The 20006-nt window shown below is 43.4% G+C and overlaps 3 protein-coding genes across 6 annotated transcripts; all 3 read left to right on the top strand.

Moving 5' to 3' along the window:
- The first annotated feature begins 230 nt into the window (after positions 1-230).
- On the top strand, positions 231-9816 carry agfg1b (ArfGAP with FG repeats 1b). 4 transcript variants are annotated; one of them, XM_019877926.1, is made up of 12 exons: positions 231-535; positions 2781-2874; positions 3159-3274; positions 3863-4001; positions 4100-4256; positions 4355-4462; positions 4864-5002; positions 5814-5893; positions 6150-6242; positions 6773-6934; positions 8092-8186; positions 8796-9816. In XM_019877926.1, the coding sequence occupies exons 1-12, from the start codon at positions 369-371 to the stop codon at positions 8841-8843; spliced, it is 1398 nt and encodes a 465-aa protein (XP_019733485.1). In that variant the 5' UTR covers positions 231-368; the 3' UTR covers positions 8844-9816. The 4 variants fall into 4 exon arrangements, with proteins under 4 accessions (XP_019733485.1, XP_019733484.1, XP_019733486.1 ...); XM_019877925.1 differs by having other exon boundaries at positions 4352-4462; XM_019877927.1 differs by lacking the exon at positions 4355-4462.
- Positions 9817-9958: 142 nt separating this feature from the next.
- On the top strand, positions 9959-11810 carry fbxo36b (F-box protein 36b). The gene is made up of 4 exons (XM_019877930.1): positions 9959-10203; positions 10634-10742; positions 10993-11165; positions 11506-11810. Exons 1-4 carry the CDS (start codon positions 10108-10110, stop codon positions 11764-11766), a joined length of 639 nt encoding a protein of 212 aa, XP_019733489.1. The 5' UTR covers positions 9959-10107; the 3' UTR covers positions 11767-11810.
- Positions 11811-13197: 1387 nt separating this feature from the next.
- grk7a (G protein-coupled receptor kinase 7a) lies at positions 13198-19684 on the top strand. The gene is made up of 4 exons (XM_019877924.1): positions 13198-14377; positions 15609-16064; positions 17966-18246; positions 19006-19684. The coding sequence occupies exons 1-4, from the start codon at positions 13781-13783 to the stop codon at positions 19343-19345; spliced, it is 1674 nt and encodes a 557-aa protein (XP_019733483.1). The 5' UTR covers positions 13198-13780; the 3' UTR covers positions 19346-19684.
- The last annotated feature ends 322 nt before the right edge of the window (positions 19685-20006 follow it).

Genomic DNA, 20006 nt, shown 5'->3' with positions numbered 1-20006 from the left:
ACGTTGGCACTACAACTTGGTGTTTACTATTTTAATAAAGACAAAGTTGTACAATAAAAAAAGATCGCAGTTTGTCTGTATATTTGTCTGTTTGTTTAGTCAAAAAACTGCACGTTCAAGCGTCCCATCGTTGTTCTTTTCGAACTTGACATTGTGATATAATTCTGTCCTGCGGGTGGCGCTTTGACTGGTAAAGCCGGTCGCTTGATGAACTTATTTTCCCGCAGAAGAAGAAATTTGTCAGTCGCCCTTCCTAGCTCTCAGTAAGGTGCCTGCTTGCCGCCTGCCCGTCTCTCTCCCTTCCTCCCCGCCCGATTGCCTGTCTGCCCGGCCGCTGCCGTCCAACGCGGCCACCTGTATATTCCACCATGGCGACCAGCGCAAAGCGAAAGCAAGAGGAGACTCATTTAAAGATGCTCCGGGAAATGACTAGCCTTCCCGCGAATAGGAAATGCTTCGACTGTGATCAGCGCGGCCCGACCTATGTCAACATGACAGTGGGCTCCTTCGTCTGCACCACCTGCTCCGGCATCTTGTAAGTCCGATTCTCATTTTTGCCGTCCACCCGGTGAGTTCGAGGCGTTTGCCGGGAGGAGAAGGGGAAAGCCGGGGAGCACCGCTGGTGGCTGACTTGGCGGTTCCGTTAGCACGTATGCTAGCGTTCCAGTCAAGTCGAGACGCGTTCAGTCCCAGGCCGTGGTCGTGTGGCCGGCTACGTAGAAATTGAAATGAATCTTGGACTGGAGTGTTTAAAGGGACATTTAATCTGAAAAAAAATGTCGAAGTGGATTAGTGGAACATGATCTCGTGGGTGTTGTTTGTATGTGTCCCGGTAAGGGACGAAGTCGTTGACAGAGGTGGCGAAAGCACTCCGACTCCGTACTTAGCACCAATTACATTTTTGTCTTAAAGTAAAATAGCGAAGACACTCAAATGTAAAAGTAAAAACAATTTCTTCTGCCGTTTATGTAGTATAAAAAGTAGAAGTTAAAAAAAGCTGAGACTCTGAAGTGTACTCTAGTAAAAAACATTTTTATTGTCCATCACATAGAGGTGGCAAAGACACTCAAGATGTCCTTAGTCGAAGTTCTGTATAGATATTTTTGTAGAAAACGGTCAAAATACAAATACCGATTGAACTCTTGTAGTCAAAGAAAAGTACAGACAAAAAAATCTGTTTTCATACAAATGTATAAATGAGTTTCTTTTCTTTACTGTGAGTTATTTTGATTAGAAAAGTACACATATTTGTTTTCAAATGTTTGGAATACAAGTGAAAAATTGTTGAAAGTGGGCCATTTCTCACACACACCCCAAAAACCCCCCAAACATTTGGGGAAATAACCCTCGTTCTGTCATAGATGGCAGACTACCTTACATAAATGTTTTTACAAATCCTTTTCCTCATTCAATGAGGCAAAAAGGGAACTGCAAAGTTGCGCTTACTAGCATTCTCACATCCTTCCACAATTTTTGCTCAGCGTGGATTCCGACCTCACCTCTCTAGTACAGTACCACCAGTGTTGTTTTTAAATCCCTTCCCGAAGGCAATTTTTTTTTCCCCCTACCAGGACTTTACTACTCCTCCACCAGTCTCCTGGGAACTCTCCGCAGCCTCAAGTCTCCCCAACAGCTTTTTAGCAAGCTTTGTGTGGGAGAGACGGTTTATGGTATTCGTTTTTGTTCAGCAACTCCTTCAGCAATCCATCCAGCATTGCCAAAAAATGCTCTCGCTTTCTCTCTCGCACACTTTCTGGTCTCTCTTTCACACGCATACACATATTCAACATTAGCTGTTACAAATGCCACGGGGAGCTTTGTCAGTAAATGAAACATTTTCGAGTTGTAGGCGTTGAACGCGAGATGCCGGGAAATATATGCTTCCCGTCACACCGCAGACCGCGTCCATGTTTTGATACGCCCCGTTACATACTGTCGGCTGTAGCGGTCCGCGCTGCGTTTTACTACAGCGGATGAGGTTACACCTCCACACTGTAACTGGCAAATATTTTTACAGTGTAGACATCTCGCAACGCATCCACGGCAGTCGTGGCCTCTCACTTTTCTTCTTAAGCTCTCCCTGCTAATGGTGGATTTCATTGGAGAAGAACTTAATTCATTGGTGGCATATGCCGTTGAGTACAGTGCGGTCAGTGGACGACCCTTTCCCAACAATAAAAATTCTGCTGACTCGTCTGAGTCCTCTGTTGGAATTTTCTTTACATCCTGTCTTTGTTTGGTATATACGCTGCTCTATGCTTGCTTGAATACATCACCGATGTCCTTTTCTCTGTTCTACAGTTGTGAGAAAATTGACCCACCCCAGGTAGTTTCAAATGAATGTCACCATCTTCACCGTCATGTCTCTTGCGGTAGTCAGGCGGCTTGTCCAAGTCTTCAAAATGCAAATCTTGGATTGCAATTTTGTTTTGTGGGGGTTAGGTTTATTTTTCTGGTTTATCTGTTCAATGTTCGACGTATCAGTGTCACATTCTAGTCATGATAATGGCTTGTGCGTTTTAACCCGAGCGTGAGGACAAATAACATTTCAAATTTGGTTTTATGGACGCTCCACACATGAAGCTTTCCGAGTGATTTACTCGTGATCATTCAGCTTTGGTTTGAATTCAAGGAATGCAGTCAATGCACACCGCGGTATTTTTCGTCTTTGCTGCTGTCACGCGGGCGCACACACAGGCACACACCAATACACACACGCGCCCTTGGGTTGCATCTGGCCTCTCATATATTTTAGCTAACCAAATCCCCCCCCTCCACAGGCGAGGGCTGAACCCCCCACACAGAGTGAAGTCGATTTCTATGACTACTTTCACGCAGCAAGAAATTGAGTTCCTACAGAAACACAGCAATGAGGTAACACGCACACTTGCGCAACATTGTCAAGCATCTTTGAATAGTCATGACGCTCTGGCTTTAATTATGAAGTCACGTTTTGGCATTTTTTTAAAATCTGCTTTGTCAACTTTATTGGAATTCCTTCTCTTGACTCCCCCCCTCGGTCCCTCCCATTTTTTGTCATCCCCTCCTCTTCCCTGCTACTTTGTCTCACCTCTCTCTCGGTCACCCCCACCAAACACCCCCTACCCCCCCGCCCCCTCCCTCTTCATTCCTCTAAATCCCCCTCCACCCCGCTATAGGTTTGTAAACACATCTGGTTGGGCCTCTATGATGACAGGACGTCAGTTGTTCCAGATTTCCGGGAGCCACAGAAAGTGAAAGAGTTCCTCCAGGAAAAATATGAAAAGAAAAGATGGTATCCCGAATTTTTTTTAAACGTATTCTCACATGAAACTGTGATTTGGTTGTTTGCAGCCATTATTATACTGTTATATTGACGCCGTTAAGTAGAAATGATGCACATTTGTTCTTCATTTTTGCATCGAGTACCTAGGCCTTCAGTGGAGTTTTATTCGGCTTAATCCATCTCTTAAATTCGCTGCGGTGATAGAAACTCTCAAGACTGTGCAAAAACACAATACAGTGCTACTCACGGGAGATAGCAACGAGCAACAAGTCCCATTGCTCATATAGTTGAAATCACATGAGCCAGCTCAACTGATTCTGAAGGTCTTGGGGAGATGGTATCACATCCTGGAAGCAGAGCGGCCAAAATAAATGCTACAAAATGAAGAGGAGAGACTGTTAGAAATTAATGATGACAATTACATACAACAATTTTCAGAATTCAGGTTGTAAATCTAGCTCAGCGTTTAGGTCAGCAGAGAAGGCAGCTGCTCGAATCCAAAGATTTTTTGACATTTAAACTCCAGTGTTCGCTTTCACTCATGAGAACGAAACTTCTAAATCTTATTTTTATTTTTAAATCTCCCTGAATCTGAAGGTATGTGCCTCCAGACCAGGCAAGGTCAGTCGTAAGTGTCCAGGCGTCTGTGTCTGGCTCCTCCGCCAGCAGCACTGGCAGCACCCCGGAAGTGCAGCCTCTCAAGACTTTACAGCTCAACAAGACCCCCCTTCGTCAAGTAAGCAAATGCGCACTGAAACCCGCCCTTCAACCTCTTTCGAAATATGATTTTGGAGGGGGAAAATTTACTTTTGACCGTTTGTACCTTATGCCCAGTCCCCGGGGTTGGGGCGCTCCCAGGCTCACATCACAGCCCAAGAGAAAAAGTTTGACTTGTTGTCGGACTTGGGTGGTGACATCTTTGCTGCCCCACCTGCCCAAGCGGTCCCCACCACCAACTTTGCCAACTTTGCACATTTTCCAAGCCAATCAGGTAAACAAAACAAACAAAAAAACCCGTACACCCCGTCATCATTCCATCCCATGACTCTTTCATTCCTCATCCCATTTCCCCTTTGTGGTTGGCAGCAGCAACTCAGGGTAACCCAGACAGCAACTTTGCCAACTTCGATGCATTCGGGAACACCGCAATTCCTTCCCATCTGAGCACGTCACCCCCCTCAAAGTCCTTTTCCACAGGTACCTACCCTAACCCTTCCATTTCCACCAGTTTGTCCACATTTACTCATCTCACACTTTCATTTTTTTAATATTCATATACAGTATGTGGAGTTATATATTGGGGTCTATATACTGTACATGGGTATCAGGTTGCAGTCCAGTTTACTCTGACCAACTAGGTTTCGTATCCACACGGTGATATTGGTGGCGAAGTTTTGGTTCTTGTGGTGCATCCGCGACAGTCGTGGTCTGCCATGTTTGCCCACCCCTGTCATCGATGGCCTAAAACGGGGCAGCCGTGGCCGCTGGCAACAGCGTAAACGCAGCCCAGACGATGTGAAAGCTTCGACCTAACTGTGTAACTATAGAGCATGTCTGAAAAATGTCCATAATGCGTCTCTAAAACACGATTTAAACAGGAGGAGGCGTGCCAATTCCGTCCAGGTCAAGTGCTCTCCCCATCCAGTCCCAAAGTGGGAGCTGCACAGAGGATCGCTACGCCGCTCTGGCTGAGTTGGACAACAAGCTAAGCTCCTCGATAGGCAACAATGTGCAAGGGTGAGACACTAGTGGACATCTATTTTCGCACACATTTTTTTTCCTCTTTATGGGAGCAACTCTCGTGTTCAAAATACTTGGTCTTGTATACATTTGGGTAATGATTTCATTATTTTGTTTACAAGAAGGCAGATAAATATTTCAAGTACAAAATACAATCCTTCACTTATAATTTTATGATTGCAGCACGTTTAAAAAAAGCTGGGACTTTGCAAAAAAAAAAAAGGAAAAAAAGGTACATACAGGTTTTGGAGAAACATATGCTGCCATTCCTCTTTTTCATCGACGCCCTGACTTATTTCAGCGAGGCAATGCCAAACCACTTTCTGCATGTGTTGCAACAGTGCGGCTTCGTAGTGAAAAAGTACAAGGCTGGCCTGACTGCAGTCCAGACCTGTCTGCCGTTGAAAACGTGTGCTGCGTTAAAAACCGTGAAACACGGCAGCCGAGACCCCGTGGCTCAAAGAAAGGGCGATGTAATACAGTGACAAACATGACCCTGTCCCAGCTTTTTTTTTTTTTTTTTTTTTTTTTTAATGTGTTGCAGCCATAAAATTATTGTTTTAAAAAGTGAATGATTTGCTAAAAACAATCAAGTTTGTCTATTTGGTGATTAAATATCTTGTCTTTGTAGTGTCTACACATAAATCTAGGTTGAACACGATTTGCAAAGGACCGTATTCTGTTTTTATTGATGTTTAACACAACATCCCAACTTCATTGGAATTGGGTTTGTATTAGTGAAAACAAAAGATGGACATGTCGGAATTTCGAATGGCGGGAATGTAATAACGCAGGCTTGTCGTGATAGGAATTTATTTGGTCCAGTACTTGGCTCATCTCCAGCCCAGAATGCCCCTGTTCTACCCAGCATGCAGCCCGGCTTTGGAGGTAACCGCTTTCATAGTGATGCTTTTTGGTGTGCGAATAATTGTTTCAGTCTCGTAATATGTGACCCAGTCTGGCTAAAAGAGTCTGCAGGTTGCAAGGGTTAGTTACGAGAAGAATATATATATATATATATATATATATCTCTCTCTCTCTCAATCTTCAGTTTCAAATCGATCTTCAGATTTAGCATTTAGTCAGAGCCGCTCACACATGTTGTTTCAAGATTGGCTTTTTTAAGACGGAGCCTTCCATTTAGGTGTTCCTTCCACAAATCCCTTCGTTGCTGCGGCTGTTGCCTCAGAGATGGCCACCAACCCTTTCCAGGCCAATGGCAGAGCTCCAGCTTCAGGTGTGTGCATGTTTTTTTTATTTTTTTTATTTTTTTTTAAACCACACATCACATTTTTTCCTTGGGTTGTGATGCTTAGTTGGGGTTCGGTCAGGCCAAGTATGTAACACATACGGCCCATTTCTGTATGTGTGTGTATATATATTTCAAATCAATTTCACCCATGTAAAATTGGTCAATTAAATTGCTTTTTTTTTTTTTTCATAAAATAATGATGATCACATGTATTCATGGTAAATTGTAAAATGAAAAATCTCTCAACACATTCTTAAAATGCTCATTAAAATGTCCCGATTAAACTACAGTATGTCATTGACAGACGCACTTCAACTTTTTCTTTTTGTTTTTTTTAAATCCCTCATTTAAGAGTGACCTGGCCCATCTGTCCATTTTCAAAATTCAACCGTGGCCCTCGAGCGCAAAAGTTTGCCCATCCCTCAGTTGATGTTCAAGCAAGCTTCGATAATTGCCCGTGTTCTCAGAACTGTTTCCTCCCTGTGGTGTGTCTTTGTTGCGTATGTGTGTTGTAGCCGCCTCATTTGGTACTGGCTCTATGAGCATGCCGGCTGGCTTTGGGAATTCGTCTTCATACTGCCTCCCGACCAGTTTCAGCGGAAACTTCCAGCAGCAATTCCCTGGCCAGGCCCCCATCCCTTACTCTCAGCCGGGGGCCTACCACCCTCAGTCCAATGGTTAGTGGCCTCCCGCATCCCCGTGTCCTTTTGTATACCCGCTTTTTCTACCCACGCAGTACCTGCCGGTGATTTCCGCTGCACGCCTTTCTCAGGCACCTTATGATTTTTTTTTTCTTTCTGAGCATGATGGCTATTTGCCTTGCAAATTGTCGCTTCTGCATGCAGGGAACGAAAAGTCACGGCTCGTCACGGGCAGCTGCTGTGCTGTGATTTGAAGTTGCAGATCGGTTGTCAGTTCACTGAGGGATTATTATTGATATCAAGGGTTCTTTTTAAACTTTTTAAGCCAAGTGGGCCCCAAAATATTCATGACCTGGTGTACCATAAAGAAATCAGCCAAATTCAATGTTATTCAATATTTTTAAGATGCAACAGTGTGTTTCAGTAAAGATGAGAAAGATGGAGCAGGTACAGCACAAGAGTCGGACCCGCTTTAAGTTCCTTTTTTCTTAGTTTGTATTAAATACAGTAGTTATTGTCTTTAAAATAAAATAAATAATAATTAAGGGCTATCAGATTTATTGTTTTTTTTTTTTTTGATGCGCTAGTCCCCAAATGTGCTGTCGATAATGCGCGTTTTTAAAATGATTCAACATTAATGGATGACAGGGTATTTTGTGGAGCTCCAATACACGCCTTACGGACCCCCGGTGATCTGGGGAACCCTGCTTGAGAACCCCTATGTACTGTAATTGTCTACCAAAGGCCCAATGAACAAACTTGGCATTTCATTTAAAGGGCAAGTCAAGTCAAATGTTTTCTTGTTAACAATAAGTTCTATGTGGCCCTTCTAGACTGAACAAAGCCTTTGATTGGTCGTTATGTCAGCCCATGGCGCTGTGATGTAATTTGCAGTCAACAGCAAAGTGGCCGCCCCGTGAGATGGATTAAAAAAAAAAAAAAAGAAACGGCTGCATTTTGCTGCTTAATCCACATTATTCATCATAGTATTGTAGTAGGGCCACAAAACATATTGCCAACAACATTTTGAACTTGACTTCCCTTTAAATCTCCAGTCCACTCCCGAATACAATTTGCCATGTTGGGGTTTGTTCCACTCTCACTTCTTCCGTACTGTTTTACTCACTCCTTATCGAACAATTATTTGTGAAGTGTTCTAAAGTTGAAGGATTGTGTTTGTCTTTCTCCCCGAGGCCCTGCATTCCCAGTCTACGGTCCAACCAAGCCCTCCGTGACGCCGTTCGGTCAGCCCATGGCTGGTCCTGGCGCGTCCAGTAACCCCTTCATGGTGAGCGTGCAGTCTCAAGTTACCGTTGTGCCCCTTGTGACAGAAATTGGACCTGTCATTCTCATATCACCTCCGCAAATACTTTTTTTGTCACTTCTACCTCAGTCCATTTTTGGGGTATTTGTCTGAGTAAGCATTTTACTTTTCCTCACTTTATTTGACATGTGTCTGCACGCTCTGCTCACGACTTGGCCAAAATAGCCTCGTCACTTATTTCAGCTTCCGCAAAAGACGACGAAATCGAGGTTGCGTCAAGTGCGGTTGAGATCTTGAGAAGCAAACTATTCTCCATCCGTGGCCTAATTTAACACCGTTTCAATCTTCCAATCCAAGAATGAATGGTTGCAAATGTCCTCTTGTGTTAGACTAAAAATCTGTATCGTGTATTTCTTTTAGGTAAGCTTTTTTTATGCGTTCTATCAAGTACCAAGTACAACTTTATTGTCAAATGTGCTGTATGTGAAACATACAGCACAGATGAAATTTGCGCTTACTTGATGTAATACAATGAACGAAAAGTAATTTAGAGCAGGTTTTTTATTTTTTACTTTTTATGTTTATTAAACCAGGAGAGCAGTAAAACACCTGTGAACCCTTTTGTCATTGCAGGCGGGAGCCCCCACCGGGCCATCCAGCTCAACCAACCCGTTCCTGTAGCACAACTCCCAGTCCTCACCACTAGAGGGCAGCATGCAGCACATTAGTCGACACACCGTTCCGTCACGCTATTTTAGTGGCACTACATTTCTTTCCACACAAAAAGAAAACGTTTACACTATGAAGGAGAACAAAGGACTTTATTGCAGACAAAGGGACTGTTAGCTTGAAAATGTTTGGACTATATACAGTACATTATTTTCTATTCTTGTTATTTGTTTATGCCTGTACGCTGTGTGCATATCATCATTTGTAATCATATTGACGTCTGATGTATAACGAGGACCGTGTTGGCAGAGGTGAGTAGTCACACCTTGTGTAAAAACCACTACACACTATTTTCAGGGGAGGGTTTACAATGTATCATCCGTCACCTGGGTTTGACCCAACCGTAGACATGCAAGTACAGTATTTCATTTCAAAAAGGGATTTGTTTTTATTATTCTAGCATGAATGCTACTAAACTGGCACTTAGGCCCAAATTGTCCATCAATAGCCTTCGCAACCAGAGATACACTTGCCTATAAACAAAAGAAGCTTGCATAAACTCTGTAAATCCACGCAGGTTGGTTGGCCTGCTGTGTTGCTGATAGCAAAAAAAAAAAAAAATGTGCAGCCAAAGGTCTTTAGTTGGAAATCAAAGGTAGATCTTTTGTGTAATCTAACCTTGGCAAGTGGACATGAGCACAAATGCAGTAAAGCATCTCGAACATTCGGAGCAAGCGTGCAAAATGTTCCAATTCACCGCTCATCGTTGGAGCATTTCCGATGAGCAGGTCTCCACAATGTTTACGATGTGTGAACCACGTTCATGCGAGCTTCCTCAGTGTGGGTCCCACTGCATTCAGCTCTGAGTTTGCGCTCAATTTAGGCCTTGCTTTCTTCTTGGTTTACTTGGACTCCAGACATGTCTTAGGGTCGCAATTGTGCCGCGCGTGACTAACAAATAAATTTCCTGTTTTTCTTGTCTTTACAAGAATAGCTCAGTCATTGTGTACATATATAAATATATGTATAAATAAATTAAAAGATTTTTAAATACTGCATATCCGGATGGTTATTTCAGCGAGAATCAACGGTACAGGGAGTTGTCAAGATGCATATCGTACATGTGGGGGGGGGTAATGAGCCAATAAAAGAAACAAATGAGTCCGCACAGAGTGAATAGTCACGTGGTGTGAGTAATACGTACAGAGTGCACTGTGCGTTGCGTGCCAGAAGTCATTGAGCGCGGTTACTATGGAAACGGAGAAAAAAAACTGTCATGGCGTCCCTGTTGACAGATCCGCTGTTTGAAATCTCAGGACGGGGTCCCTCAACAAATAAAAACTACTATAATTGTGTCGTTACTAAGGACGACGTAAGTATACGCACTTAAATGGCCATTGTCGAAAGTTTTCAGGCTTTTGACATCCTTTTCGGTCAGCGAGCGCCGAGTGCAATTTGCCACTTAGCCGTTACCGGTAGCCATGCTCGCTGACCAGCTCCCGTTCGCGTATCTATAAAATTGATAATGATTGTATTCTTTAAATTAACCCCTCGGAGCGGGACAGTATTAATTTGATATTTTTCTGAACTCGACAAAATCATTTAGTCTGGCAATTTACATAAAATGCATCCATAGTAATCGAGAGAATCAATGCCACAAAAACTTTATACAGTACTGAAATAATGATGACCTCCTCTCAATTTACTACCAAATGTACCTGTGTGAAATCTGGCATCGGTTGGGAATCACTGCCATCCGTGTGTGGTGTCCATTGATTGTACAATCCTTGTAATACACACAGGTAATTTGGAGATGGTGGATGATATCTCCCCGAGCTGTATACAGGCTTTCAAAGCCCGGTCAATTGATCATGTCACATGAGGACTTCCTGGATGACAACAAACTACAAAGTAAGGACTTTGTGCAATATAAGGAATTAACCATTTGTATTGAGTTAATTGCCCTCATATGGAACTCTTCGACAGAAATCGTTAGATTCAAGATCCGCCTCTATAAGCATAAGCGGTGTAACAGTAATGTATCAGGGAATACGTACTATTATAAGAATAGCGTACGTAATTTATAGCACGTGTAGACATAATCTAAGTGCCTTTAATGTTCACCTAATTTGTTTTGATAAAAATATCTTCTCCATTGAAGATGACATCCGCACGATCTTTGGCTATGGTGCCTTGCAGTACACCAAGGCTCTATGCCAAGGCCAGTTTGATTACCTGGCACGTCTCCCTGATTCTTTACTTCTGCAAATCGTCAACCACCTGGAGATAGAAGATGTGGGTCAACTAGGGCGAACTTCGCGCAGGTTCAGGCAGGTGAGTACTCCCATTGCACAAAAATAAAAATGCGCCTAAGTGTTCAATAAAACCAGATTTTTTTTTTTTTTACCTGTCCACTGGAATTTAATAAATACGGTGAAAACTAGAAAGAGAAAAACAGGTGCAGTAGTCCCCGTTGATCTCGCCTTTTTCGCACTCCCCGTATAATGCAGATTTTTTTTTTTCTGTGAAATGTCTTTTTTTTTTTGTGTCGTGAAATATTTTTACAGCGTGTTGAAAAAGTGTGTTTAAATAAGTTTGAAAGTGTGCGGGGAACCGTATCTTTGGCCTTTTGAATTTACAGTATTATATTGTACTTCTCAACTCTGTTCGTTAGTTATGTGGCTCAGAGGAGTTCTGGGAGCAGGCAGTTCGGCGCTGCTGCAAAACAGTTTCCCCCGAGGTTCCCGCCCTGGCGCAAGAAGTGGGTTGGCGTAGCATCTTTTTCACCAACAAGTTGCAGCTGCAGAAACTCATCAGCCGCCGCCGGCTGAGGGCCGAAGAGGAGAAGACCGAGCTGACTCCAGAGAAAAGGTCAGAGACATCTCGTTCCGCCCTAAAACCAGTCGCTGAGGTGGAACACACAATGGAAGGATGAGAGCACAAAAAATAAAATAAAAAAATTAAACAATTCCATATTTTTCCTTCTGTTGTATTATTTTGATTTGCCACTTATATAACTTGCTTCCATTATTTCTTTTAAGTGTTCCCATTCTTTGGTTGTATTATTCAAATCGTTTGTTGAGCCCTTGCTAAGAGATTATTATCCATCTGAATATTACCACCAAAAATACATTTGAACAAATACACTGACGAGCAACATTTTTGTGCATTTAGTGCATCTGAGTCTTGATGACATCAATGGAACCCCCCCGATCCAAAGTGGATGCAATCTTGGTGTTGAAAATCCAAATGTTGGATACTTTGGACTTCATTTATTCAAATTTTTGCCAGTGACTTTCAAAGTGGGTCTCATTTGAAAGCTGGCAAATTGTAGTCTGAATCAGGCGAGAATCTCGGCATCATTTTACTTTTGGAGCAACAGAAGGCCAACAACATCACCAACTTCTCCCCCAAATTAGTGTTGCCTGTGCCATCAAAATGGCCATGTCGATTGTTTCCAATCAAATTTTTCAACATTTACATTTTTTTCCAGAAATAAAAAAATTAGGCTGATTTAATGTTGATTTATTAATTTATTTTTCTTCAAATTGTGTTTGTCACTGGCGACCACTCCCCAGATCCTTGAGTGGACAGATTGAGTCATTAAAAGGATAGACCATGTAACGACCATGTACTCTAGATACTCGAGAGGCTCTGGCCCTCTTAACCTTTACTTGCTCGTCAATCCACGCTAATCCCTCCAAGGTTAAAAGGCTCATGCCTCTCGCACATCAAACATCTCATAGAAAGTGGTGAAAATAGCGCCAGACGCTTCTGGATTGTCGTCGTTGTCTGAACCTCAGCTCAGTCTCCCACTCAATCGCTGACATGTTTGCCCACATATGACTCGCGCCTGCGGCATAATCCATTAATTGGCGATGGAGCTCCAATGACAATTCGTGGCTCAGCAGAGATTCTCTCATCGTGGTTCCTAGTGGGACCTCGTACAGTGACTTGTGAGCGTGAAGATTAACCCTATGACCCCTTGGTAGTGCTGGAAGCCTTGCCCCTGTTTCATCCACTCAGGGGTCTTAAACCCTTCCCGAGTCTGTGATCCATTTACAACATGACGTTTGACATGTTTGATATTTAGGGCACATTGAATCTCGTGTTAAATGGGAGTCAGCACACAGATGCCACCATTTAAAAGTTCTAGTAGGCTTTTTCTGACATTTTTTTGGGGGGGGGGGGGCTGAAGGTTTTGTGCTAACAGACTGCTATTTTGAACGGTTCATAATTCCCTCCGCCTCGTCCCAGGTTCCAGGTGAAGAAAAGAGCCCCCAAGGCTTGATGTTGTCACCACCGCGCTTCACTAAAGGCCTCATGTTCTTCTTTAGTGATGAGCAGTGTTGTGGTTTCACCTCGTCAAAATTATGGCCAACCCACGTGCGCCGGGGAGACTTTGTAATGGTCAAAACAACAGATCGAAACCGGAGTTCAGACCATTCAGAGATTCCCTCAATCATTTGTTACAATTTAATCGACCTGAAACTGGTTGTTCAAATTTCCTATCATCAGTCAAGGAAATAGGTGACCAGAAAAGAAATACTCCCAATGGAACGAGTGAGTGCCCCGTCAAGGATCCCTGCGAGTGACCGCCGAACATCATGAACAGATCTAGAGGGCCGCAAAGCTTCTTAGGGCATAGCCCGCTTACGATTCCCTTTCTGTGCACAGCATCCTCAAATAGACCACACAAAGATACTTAAGCCAAAATCCCTCCCTGGTATTTAATTCTAAATGAGTAATTACTGGGTGTGTCAGTGTGTCTTAGGTTTGCAGGTAGGTCGGGTGAAGAAGCTCATTCGTTCCCCGGCTTTTGAGAGTCCCGCAACCCCGCGAAGTCCTCCGACACGCCGCATCGGTTGCAAGAGGGTTTTTCCCTTGGGAGTTGTTGAAGAAGCCAGCCGCGTAAGGGGGGGCGGGGGCGACCACCTACAGCTGCCAAGATGTGTGACATGGGGGGACTGGATAACCTGGTGGCCAACACGGCCTACCTCAAAGCCCAGGGTGGCGATGACAAGGAGATGAAAAAACGCCGCCGGAGCTTGTCTCTGCCCAAGCCGGACCAATGCGCTGCGGTGCGATCCGCAATCGATAAGGACTTCACATCCATCTGTGAATGGCAGCCTATCGGCAAAAAGTTTTTCCGTCAGTTCCTGGCAACCAATGCCCAGTATAAGCTCGCAGGCGATTTCTTAGACGAGCTCTACGACTGGGATCTGGCCGAAGGCGCGGTCAAAGACAAGACGCGTCAGAACATCATCAACAAGTTTTGCAAAGCCGACTCCAAGAACTTCTTGTCCTTTCTCACCGGGGAGGCGGCTGACAAATGTAAAGCAGTGACAGATTCCAACTTCAGTGAGGTGATGAAAGGGAAAGTCCATGAAGGCGTGAGAGAGTATTTGAAGGGAAAACCCTTTACAGATTACCAGGCCAGTCCATTATTTGATAAATTTCTCCAGTGGAAGGAGTATGAGAAGCAGCCCATCAGCGACAAATACTTCTATGAGTTCAGGACTCTGGGAAAAGGGGGCTTCGGTGAGGTAAGAATAGATCTTCGTGACATATTGTCCGTATGTTTGATAAAATGATCTCTTCAAATTGTTCAGATTCTGTGAATATGATCCTCAGCAAGATTTAACCCCCCCTCCCCCCCCCCACACACACACACACTATTCCTACAACTGTAATTTTGTTGACATGAAAGATTTTACCGGGAGTATAAATATGAAGACCCCTTACATCGCTGACGTGACATTAACACATAGCAACTTGTTTTCATCAAGTCGTGAGGCGCTCACAAACCTCATGGTTCAATTTTAGAAACCTACTTTTCAGTATAAATGGCACAACATAGTTTCCGCTATAAATGGCACATGTTCAAGAAGTGAGTCTTGAGGAATCCCTTTACTGACGACTGAACGTTATTTGTAAAATAGTGATGGAGAAAGTAGAAAGAGCATGTTTTAATCATCGTATGCAACACACATCACCCATTGAGAGCAGTACATATTTCCAATTTTTTTTAAAAATGGATAATAAAGTTTGTTAAATGTGTGAGGAGGTCGTCCTCATGAGCTCAAGTGACAAATGCTTGTTGCTATGATAAGCTGTGATCGAAAATCTTAATATTTTGGATAAAAACGTCACATTGTTAGGTGCTGATGATGGCTAATCGTAAATTTGAAGCGACGGTGTTATTTATTATGCAGTCTGAATGACACATGACCGAGTACAGATCCTTGGGGAACTCCTTTATTCAGTATCATGCTCGGTGGACCTCTTTGCAGTAAATCTTGCTGTGCAATGACAAAAAAGGTGTCAGAAGGTTTTCCAGACATTGTTTTGATTGCAAGGCTCCGGCTGTCGAAAACGTTTCACCGATCAATAACCTAAATGAGAGAATTTGTGTGGATTACCACTCTGGCTGAACCCTTTCTCAACATTAAAAGTGCGCCATTGTTTTCATTTCAAAGGACACCTATGTTGAACATTTCTGAAAATGTCTGCCACCTGGCTTCAAAGCTTGTAAACGAGCAGGTTGACTTATTGAATTGATAAAATTCCCACTGCACCCTGAAATGTAGTTTTAGACTAAACGTGAGTCTAATTGGTGACACAGTCACGGATGTGAGATGAAATATGGACTTTTTGCATCATAGAGCTACGATACATTTTGGGAAATTCCAAAAGCCAACGGATCAATACAGGTGGAGTCAAAGGTTGCTTCTGTGGCAGCTTGAATCCATTTTTATTTTATTTATTTTTTTACAGGTATGCGCTGTCCAGGTGAAAAACACAGGCCAGATGTACGCCTGCAAGAAGTTGTGTAAAAAGCGTCTGAAGAAAAAGGGTGGCGAGAAGATGGCACTTTTGGAGAAAAAGATCTTGGAGAAGGTCAACAGTCTTTTCCTGGTCAACTTGGCCTACGCTTACGACACCAAGACCCACCTGTGCCTTGTCATGACCTTGATGAATGGAGGAGACCTCAAGTACCACATCTACAATATAGGCTATGACGGCAAGGGTGTGGACAAGGGCATTGAGATGAAGCGCATCGTTCACTACACGGCCCAGATCACCACCGGTATTCTTCACCTGCATGCCATGAATATCATTTATCGTGACATGAAGCCCGAGAACGTGTTGCTGGACAGCGTTGGCCAGTGTCGACTTTCAGATTTGGGTCTGGCCATCGAGATTGCCCCTGGCAAAACCGTCTCCCAGATGGTGAGTAGTGCTCTTTCTGGACACAAATCCAGCCTTGCTCCCAAAATTGCGAGAGACCGAGAGCAGAGTGAAGGCATGGCAACCCTCGTAAAGTGCTAAGTGATTCCTCACAAGCGGCACCGAGCTTCCGGTGCTCAGCTCTCATTAGGTCAGGAACGGTGTCATTAGCTCGTCGCTAAAACTGAACCCAGGTTCTTGGGCAGGTTGTCAATCTGGGTGGGTTTTGTCACTGTAAATCCGGACAGGGATTACAGCACCGCTTAAAGACCTGTGCTCTGTATTCATGATGTAACTCATCCTTTTGTGATCAGATTAGAGTGAAGGCATTTTCGGGGCATCTTGGAATATCTTGAGTCAGTACGTAACCGTTCGTCACTGTGTTGCAAACCTCCACATCCTTACCCATAACCCCTGAAAATCTACTTTCACCACTAGCTAGCTTTAAAAAAAAAAAAACTTTTTAACATAGTAATTACCATGTAATAATAATAATCATAATACATTTTATTTATAAGCGCCTTTCAAAACACTCAAGGACACCTTACAATCAAAACAAGAAACAATAAAACCACAGATAAAAATATAAATAATAAAAGGAGAGATGAATTTAAACTGAGTATGCGATTTTAAATTGGTGGGTTTTGAGATGGGATTTGAATGTGAGAAGAGAATCAATATTTTGGATGTTGGGTGGGAGTGAGTTCCAGAGTTTGGGGGCAGAGCGGCTGAAAGCTCTGCACCCCATCGTGCTGAGATGGGCAGAGGGTACACAGAGGCGGAGGGAGGATGAAGACCTGAGGGAACGAGAGGGAACGGAAATTTGAAGGTCAGACAGATGGAGTGGGGGGGCAAGGTTATGGATGGCTTTAAATGTATAGAGGAGTATTTACTATGTTTTCTTCAAAATATATATATATATTTTAGTAAAGAATTAGTCCAGTCCAATCCCTTCTTCTTCCGACAGGAGGAAAACTATTTTTGATTGACAAACTCCAAAAGTCCCGAAAGATGACCAATTGTGAAACCGGGTATCTTTAGGCCTTGTACTTGCCGTAGCAAGGAGTAATCCCTCGACTCTTTTGAACGTCCAGTAATCTCATTATCCAGTTCTGTGATGCTCCTCAGCCAGCTAAAGTGACTGCACTAACCTCGTATGGCAAGGCTGGCTTTGGTCCCCCTGAATCCTCTTAACGGGCATTATACAGTCTGTCCCTGATCAGATTGACAGAAAAGTAATAGTAGAAGTTTTCAGGCAAGGTGACTTGAAGTTTATAGCGAGTGAGTAGAAACATCTCGTCTTCTACGCTCTCAATGGATCACCTAAAAACTCCCAGAGAAGTTGATAATAACGCTACACGTGCCCGGTACATAACATGCCACACTCGGGTTTTGGCGTTTAGTATCTTGCCAGCCTAGAGTCGGACAGCTTTCGACCAATTTCTTGGCTGTGTCTTGTCGTGATCGACCAATTTCTTGGCTGTGTCTTGTCGTGATGTTCAAGTGCATCAATCGGTCACAAGAGGCCCCGCATCGCCTTTTTACGTGTCCCACCTCACAGTCCCCCCAGCGGCCCAGAAATGGTTGGTAGGTATGTAAGAGGCCGGAGAACTCTCTCAGCGTGTAGACGCACATGACTCTTGACAGGTAGTAGGCTTAGCATTAGGATTAAGATCCTGGCTCGAGACTGCAGGTCAGGTCGTGCAGGATGAGGGGAGGAGGGGCCCTCGGGGGTGGAGGGGATGACACCAGGGCCGGTGGAGAAGAACTAAGCTAAAGGTGAAAGTGAACATGGCCGTAGAAATCTTTGAAGGCTCATACATCCCACTTGAATCGTTTATGCGTGAAGACCCGAGCCCATCCTTCATGTTCCTTCTTCCCTTTCCCCTGTTGTCCTTCCACAGGCTGGTACCGGAGCATACATGGCCCCGGAGCTTCTGAACAAAACTCCATACAGGACGTCAGTGGACTGGTGGGCGCTGGGCTGCAGCATCTACGAGATGGTGGCCGGCTACACGCCTTTCAAAGGGCCCGAGAGTAAAAAGGAGAAGGTGGAGAAGGAGGAGGTGCAACGTCGTATTCTCAACGAGGAACCCAAGTGGGAGCACAAATGCTTCGATGCCACCACAAAAGACATCATCCAGCTGTTCCTCAAGAAGAAAATGGACGAGCGTCTCGGCATGAAGTGAGACTTAATCGAGCACAGTCATTCGCAACCGCACTATCTTGAGAGCATTAAAAAAATACTTTTTTTGTATCGCATAAGAATAAAAATACCCTTCCAACATGCTTTAAATCACCCAATGCACATACTTTACATTACGAAAAAAAAAGTGGATATTCTCATTAATTATTTACCTTTAGTGGAAGAAGTTCGAATTGTTTTACCTCTTTTACATGGATAGTTAAAAAGAAAAACATACATTCTTTGAAGTCAGGGAATCATTTTCAGACCAATTGAACGAAATGGGATCATTTCCTCCGGCACATTGGTTGGGAATCAATTCTTTAAACGCATTTAAATGATTGAAACATACTTTTTTTTTTGTCAGGCCACTCGCATCTGCAAAAACTAAAATTATTCATCAAAACACACACGAAGACAAGGCTGCGGATTTGAAATTGCGTCACCATAGAGACCAGCCCTTTTCAACGCTATGGATTGATCAATAATTCTGAGAAAAAGTACCAGACCCACATTAGGACTGACCAATAGTTTGATTTGTGAAAAATAAATCGAAATGGAGCAAATGTGGAGATTTCACAAGGTGTCTCGCAGATGCCACTGTTGTGCATAAATATCGGAACAACAAACCCCAAACTGTACTTAAAATTAATTAAATGATATTGCACATACATACAAAAGCAATTACCTGAATATTTCCCCCCCAATTTTTTATTTTTATTTTTTTTTTTAACGGTACGTTTCTTTCCTATTGTTTAGGGACAACATGGAGGATCCCAGGAAGCATCCGTGGTTCAAGAGCATAAACTTTGCCCGTCTGGAGGCTGGCCTGGTGCCGCCCCCGTGGACGCCCAAGCCCAATGTGGTCTACGCCAAGGACACAGACGACATCGCCGAGTTCTCCGAAATCAAAGGCATCGAGTTTGACGCCAAGGATGACAAATTCTTCAAGGAGTTCAGCTCGGGCGCCGTGTCAATTCAGTGGCAGCAGGAGATGATCGAAACGGGACTGTTCGACGAGCTCAACGATCCCAATAGGAAAGAGGGCAGCGGAAATGTGGATGATGAAAAGAAGTCCGGCACTTGTATTTTGCTGTAAGAGGACTCCTCCTTCATTTTTCACATCGCGTGCACACCTTTAACATGTCCAAGTATGGATCATTGTTCAGGGAAAAAAAAAAAAAAAATGTATATGTTAGTTTTCAAGTTCTCAGGCTGAGATCCACTGGCCCTGACATTATGAAATGACGATCGATGGCAGTCACGAAAATCCTGACAGAAGAATGACAACAAATTTAAAAAAAAAGCAAAGTAAGCACACCAAAGGAATCTACTTAAGTACAGAAGTAACTACAAACCCAATGCCAATGAAGTTGGAATGTTGTGCTTTCTTATTTTATTTATTTATTTATTTATTTATACTGTTACAAGAACGCCATCTTGGGAAAAAAACATATGTAAAAACAGAAATCATGCTCAACCTATATTTAATTGAATACTCCACAAAGACAAAATATTTAACGTTCAAACTGATAAATGTTATTGTTTGGATGCCATGATTGGGGAAAAAAATGAGTTTCTCTGTTTTTTTTCCAGGCAATCACAATAGCGAGCGTGTGAGAAAAGCGTTCTGTGGTCTGATGAGTCCACATTTCAAATTGTTTTTGCAGACAGTCCAGACCTGTTTGCCATTGGAAATATGCGGCACGTTACGAACCGTAAATAAAATACAACAACGGAGGCAGTTGAACAGCTCAAGC

This window comes from Hippocampus comes, unplaced genomic scaffold, assembly GCF_001891065.2.
Source record: "Hippocampus comes isolate QL1 unplaced genomic scaffold, H_comes_QL1_v1.1 scaffold317, whole genome shotgun sequence".
NCBI lineage: Eukaryota > Metazoa > Chordata > Actinopteri > Syngnathiformes > Syngnathidae > Hippocampus > Hippocampus comes.
Note: the sequence above shows the minus strand (reverse complement) of the source record. Positions and strands in the feature narration are given on the sequence as shown.

Excerpts from the sequence above, each read along its gene's own strand:
- agfg1b (XM_019877925.1), top strand. The coding sequence starts at position 369 with ATGGCGACCAGCGCAAAGCGAAAGCAAGAGGAGACTCATTTAAAGATG. Across the intron at positions 4,002-4,099 it reads ACAAGACCCCCCTTCGTCAA|TCCCCGGGGTTGGGGCGCTC; the intron begins GTAAGCAAATGC and ends CCTTATGCCCAG. Across the intron at positions 4,257-4,351 it reads ACATTTTCCAAGCCAATCAG|CAGCAACTCAGGGTAACCCA; the intron begins GTAAACAAAACA and ends TGTGGTTGGCAG.
- fbxo36b (XM_019877930.1), top strand. The coding sequence starts at position 10,108 with ATGGCGTCCCTGTTGACAGATCCGCTGTTTGAAATCTCAGGACGGGGT. Across the intron at positions 10,204-10,633 it reads GTGTCGTTACTAAGGACGAC|GTAATTTGGAGATGGTGGAT; the intron begins GTAAGTATACGC and ends TAATACACACAG. Across the intron at positions 10,743-10,992 it reads GGATGACAACAAACTACAAA|ATGACATCCGCACGATCTTT; the intron begins GTAAGGACTTTG and ends TCTCCATTGAAG.
- grk7a (XM_019877924.1), top strand. The coding sequence starts at position 13,781 with ATGTGTGACATGGGGGGACTGGATAACCTGGTGGCCAACACGGCCTAC. Across the intron at positions 14,378-15,608 it reads GAAAAGGGGGCTTCGGTGAG|GTATGCGCTGTCCAGGTGAA; the intron begins GTAAGAATAGAT and ends ATTTTTTTACAG. Across the intron at positions 16,065-17,965 it reads GCAAAACCGTCTCCCAGATG|GCTGGTACCGGAGCATACAT; the intron begins GTGAGTAGTGCT and ends GTCCTTCCACAG.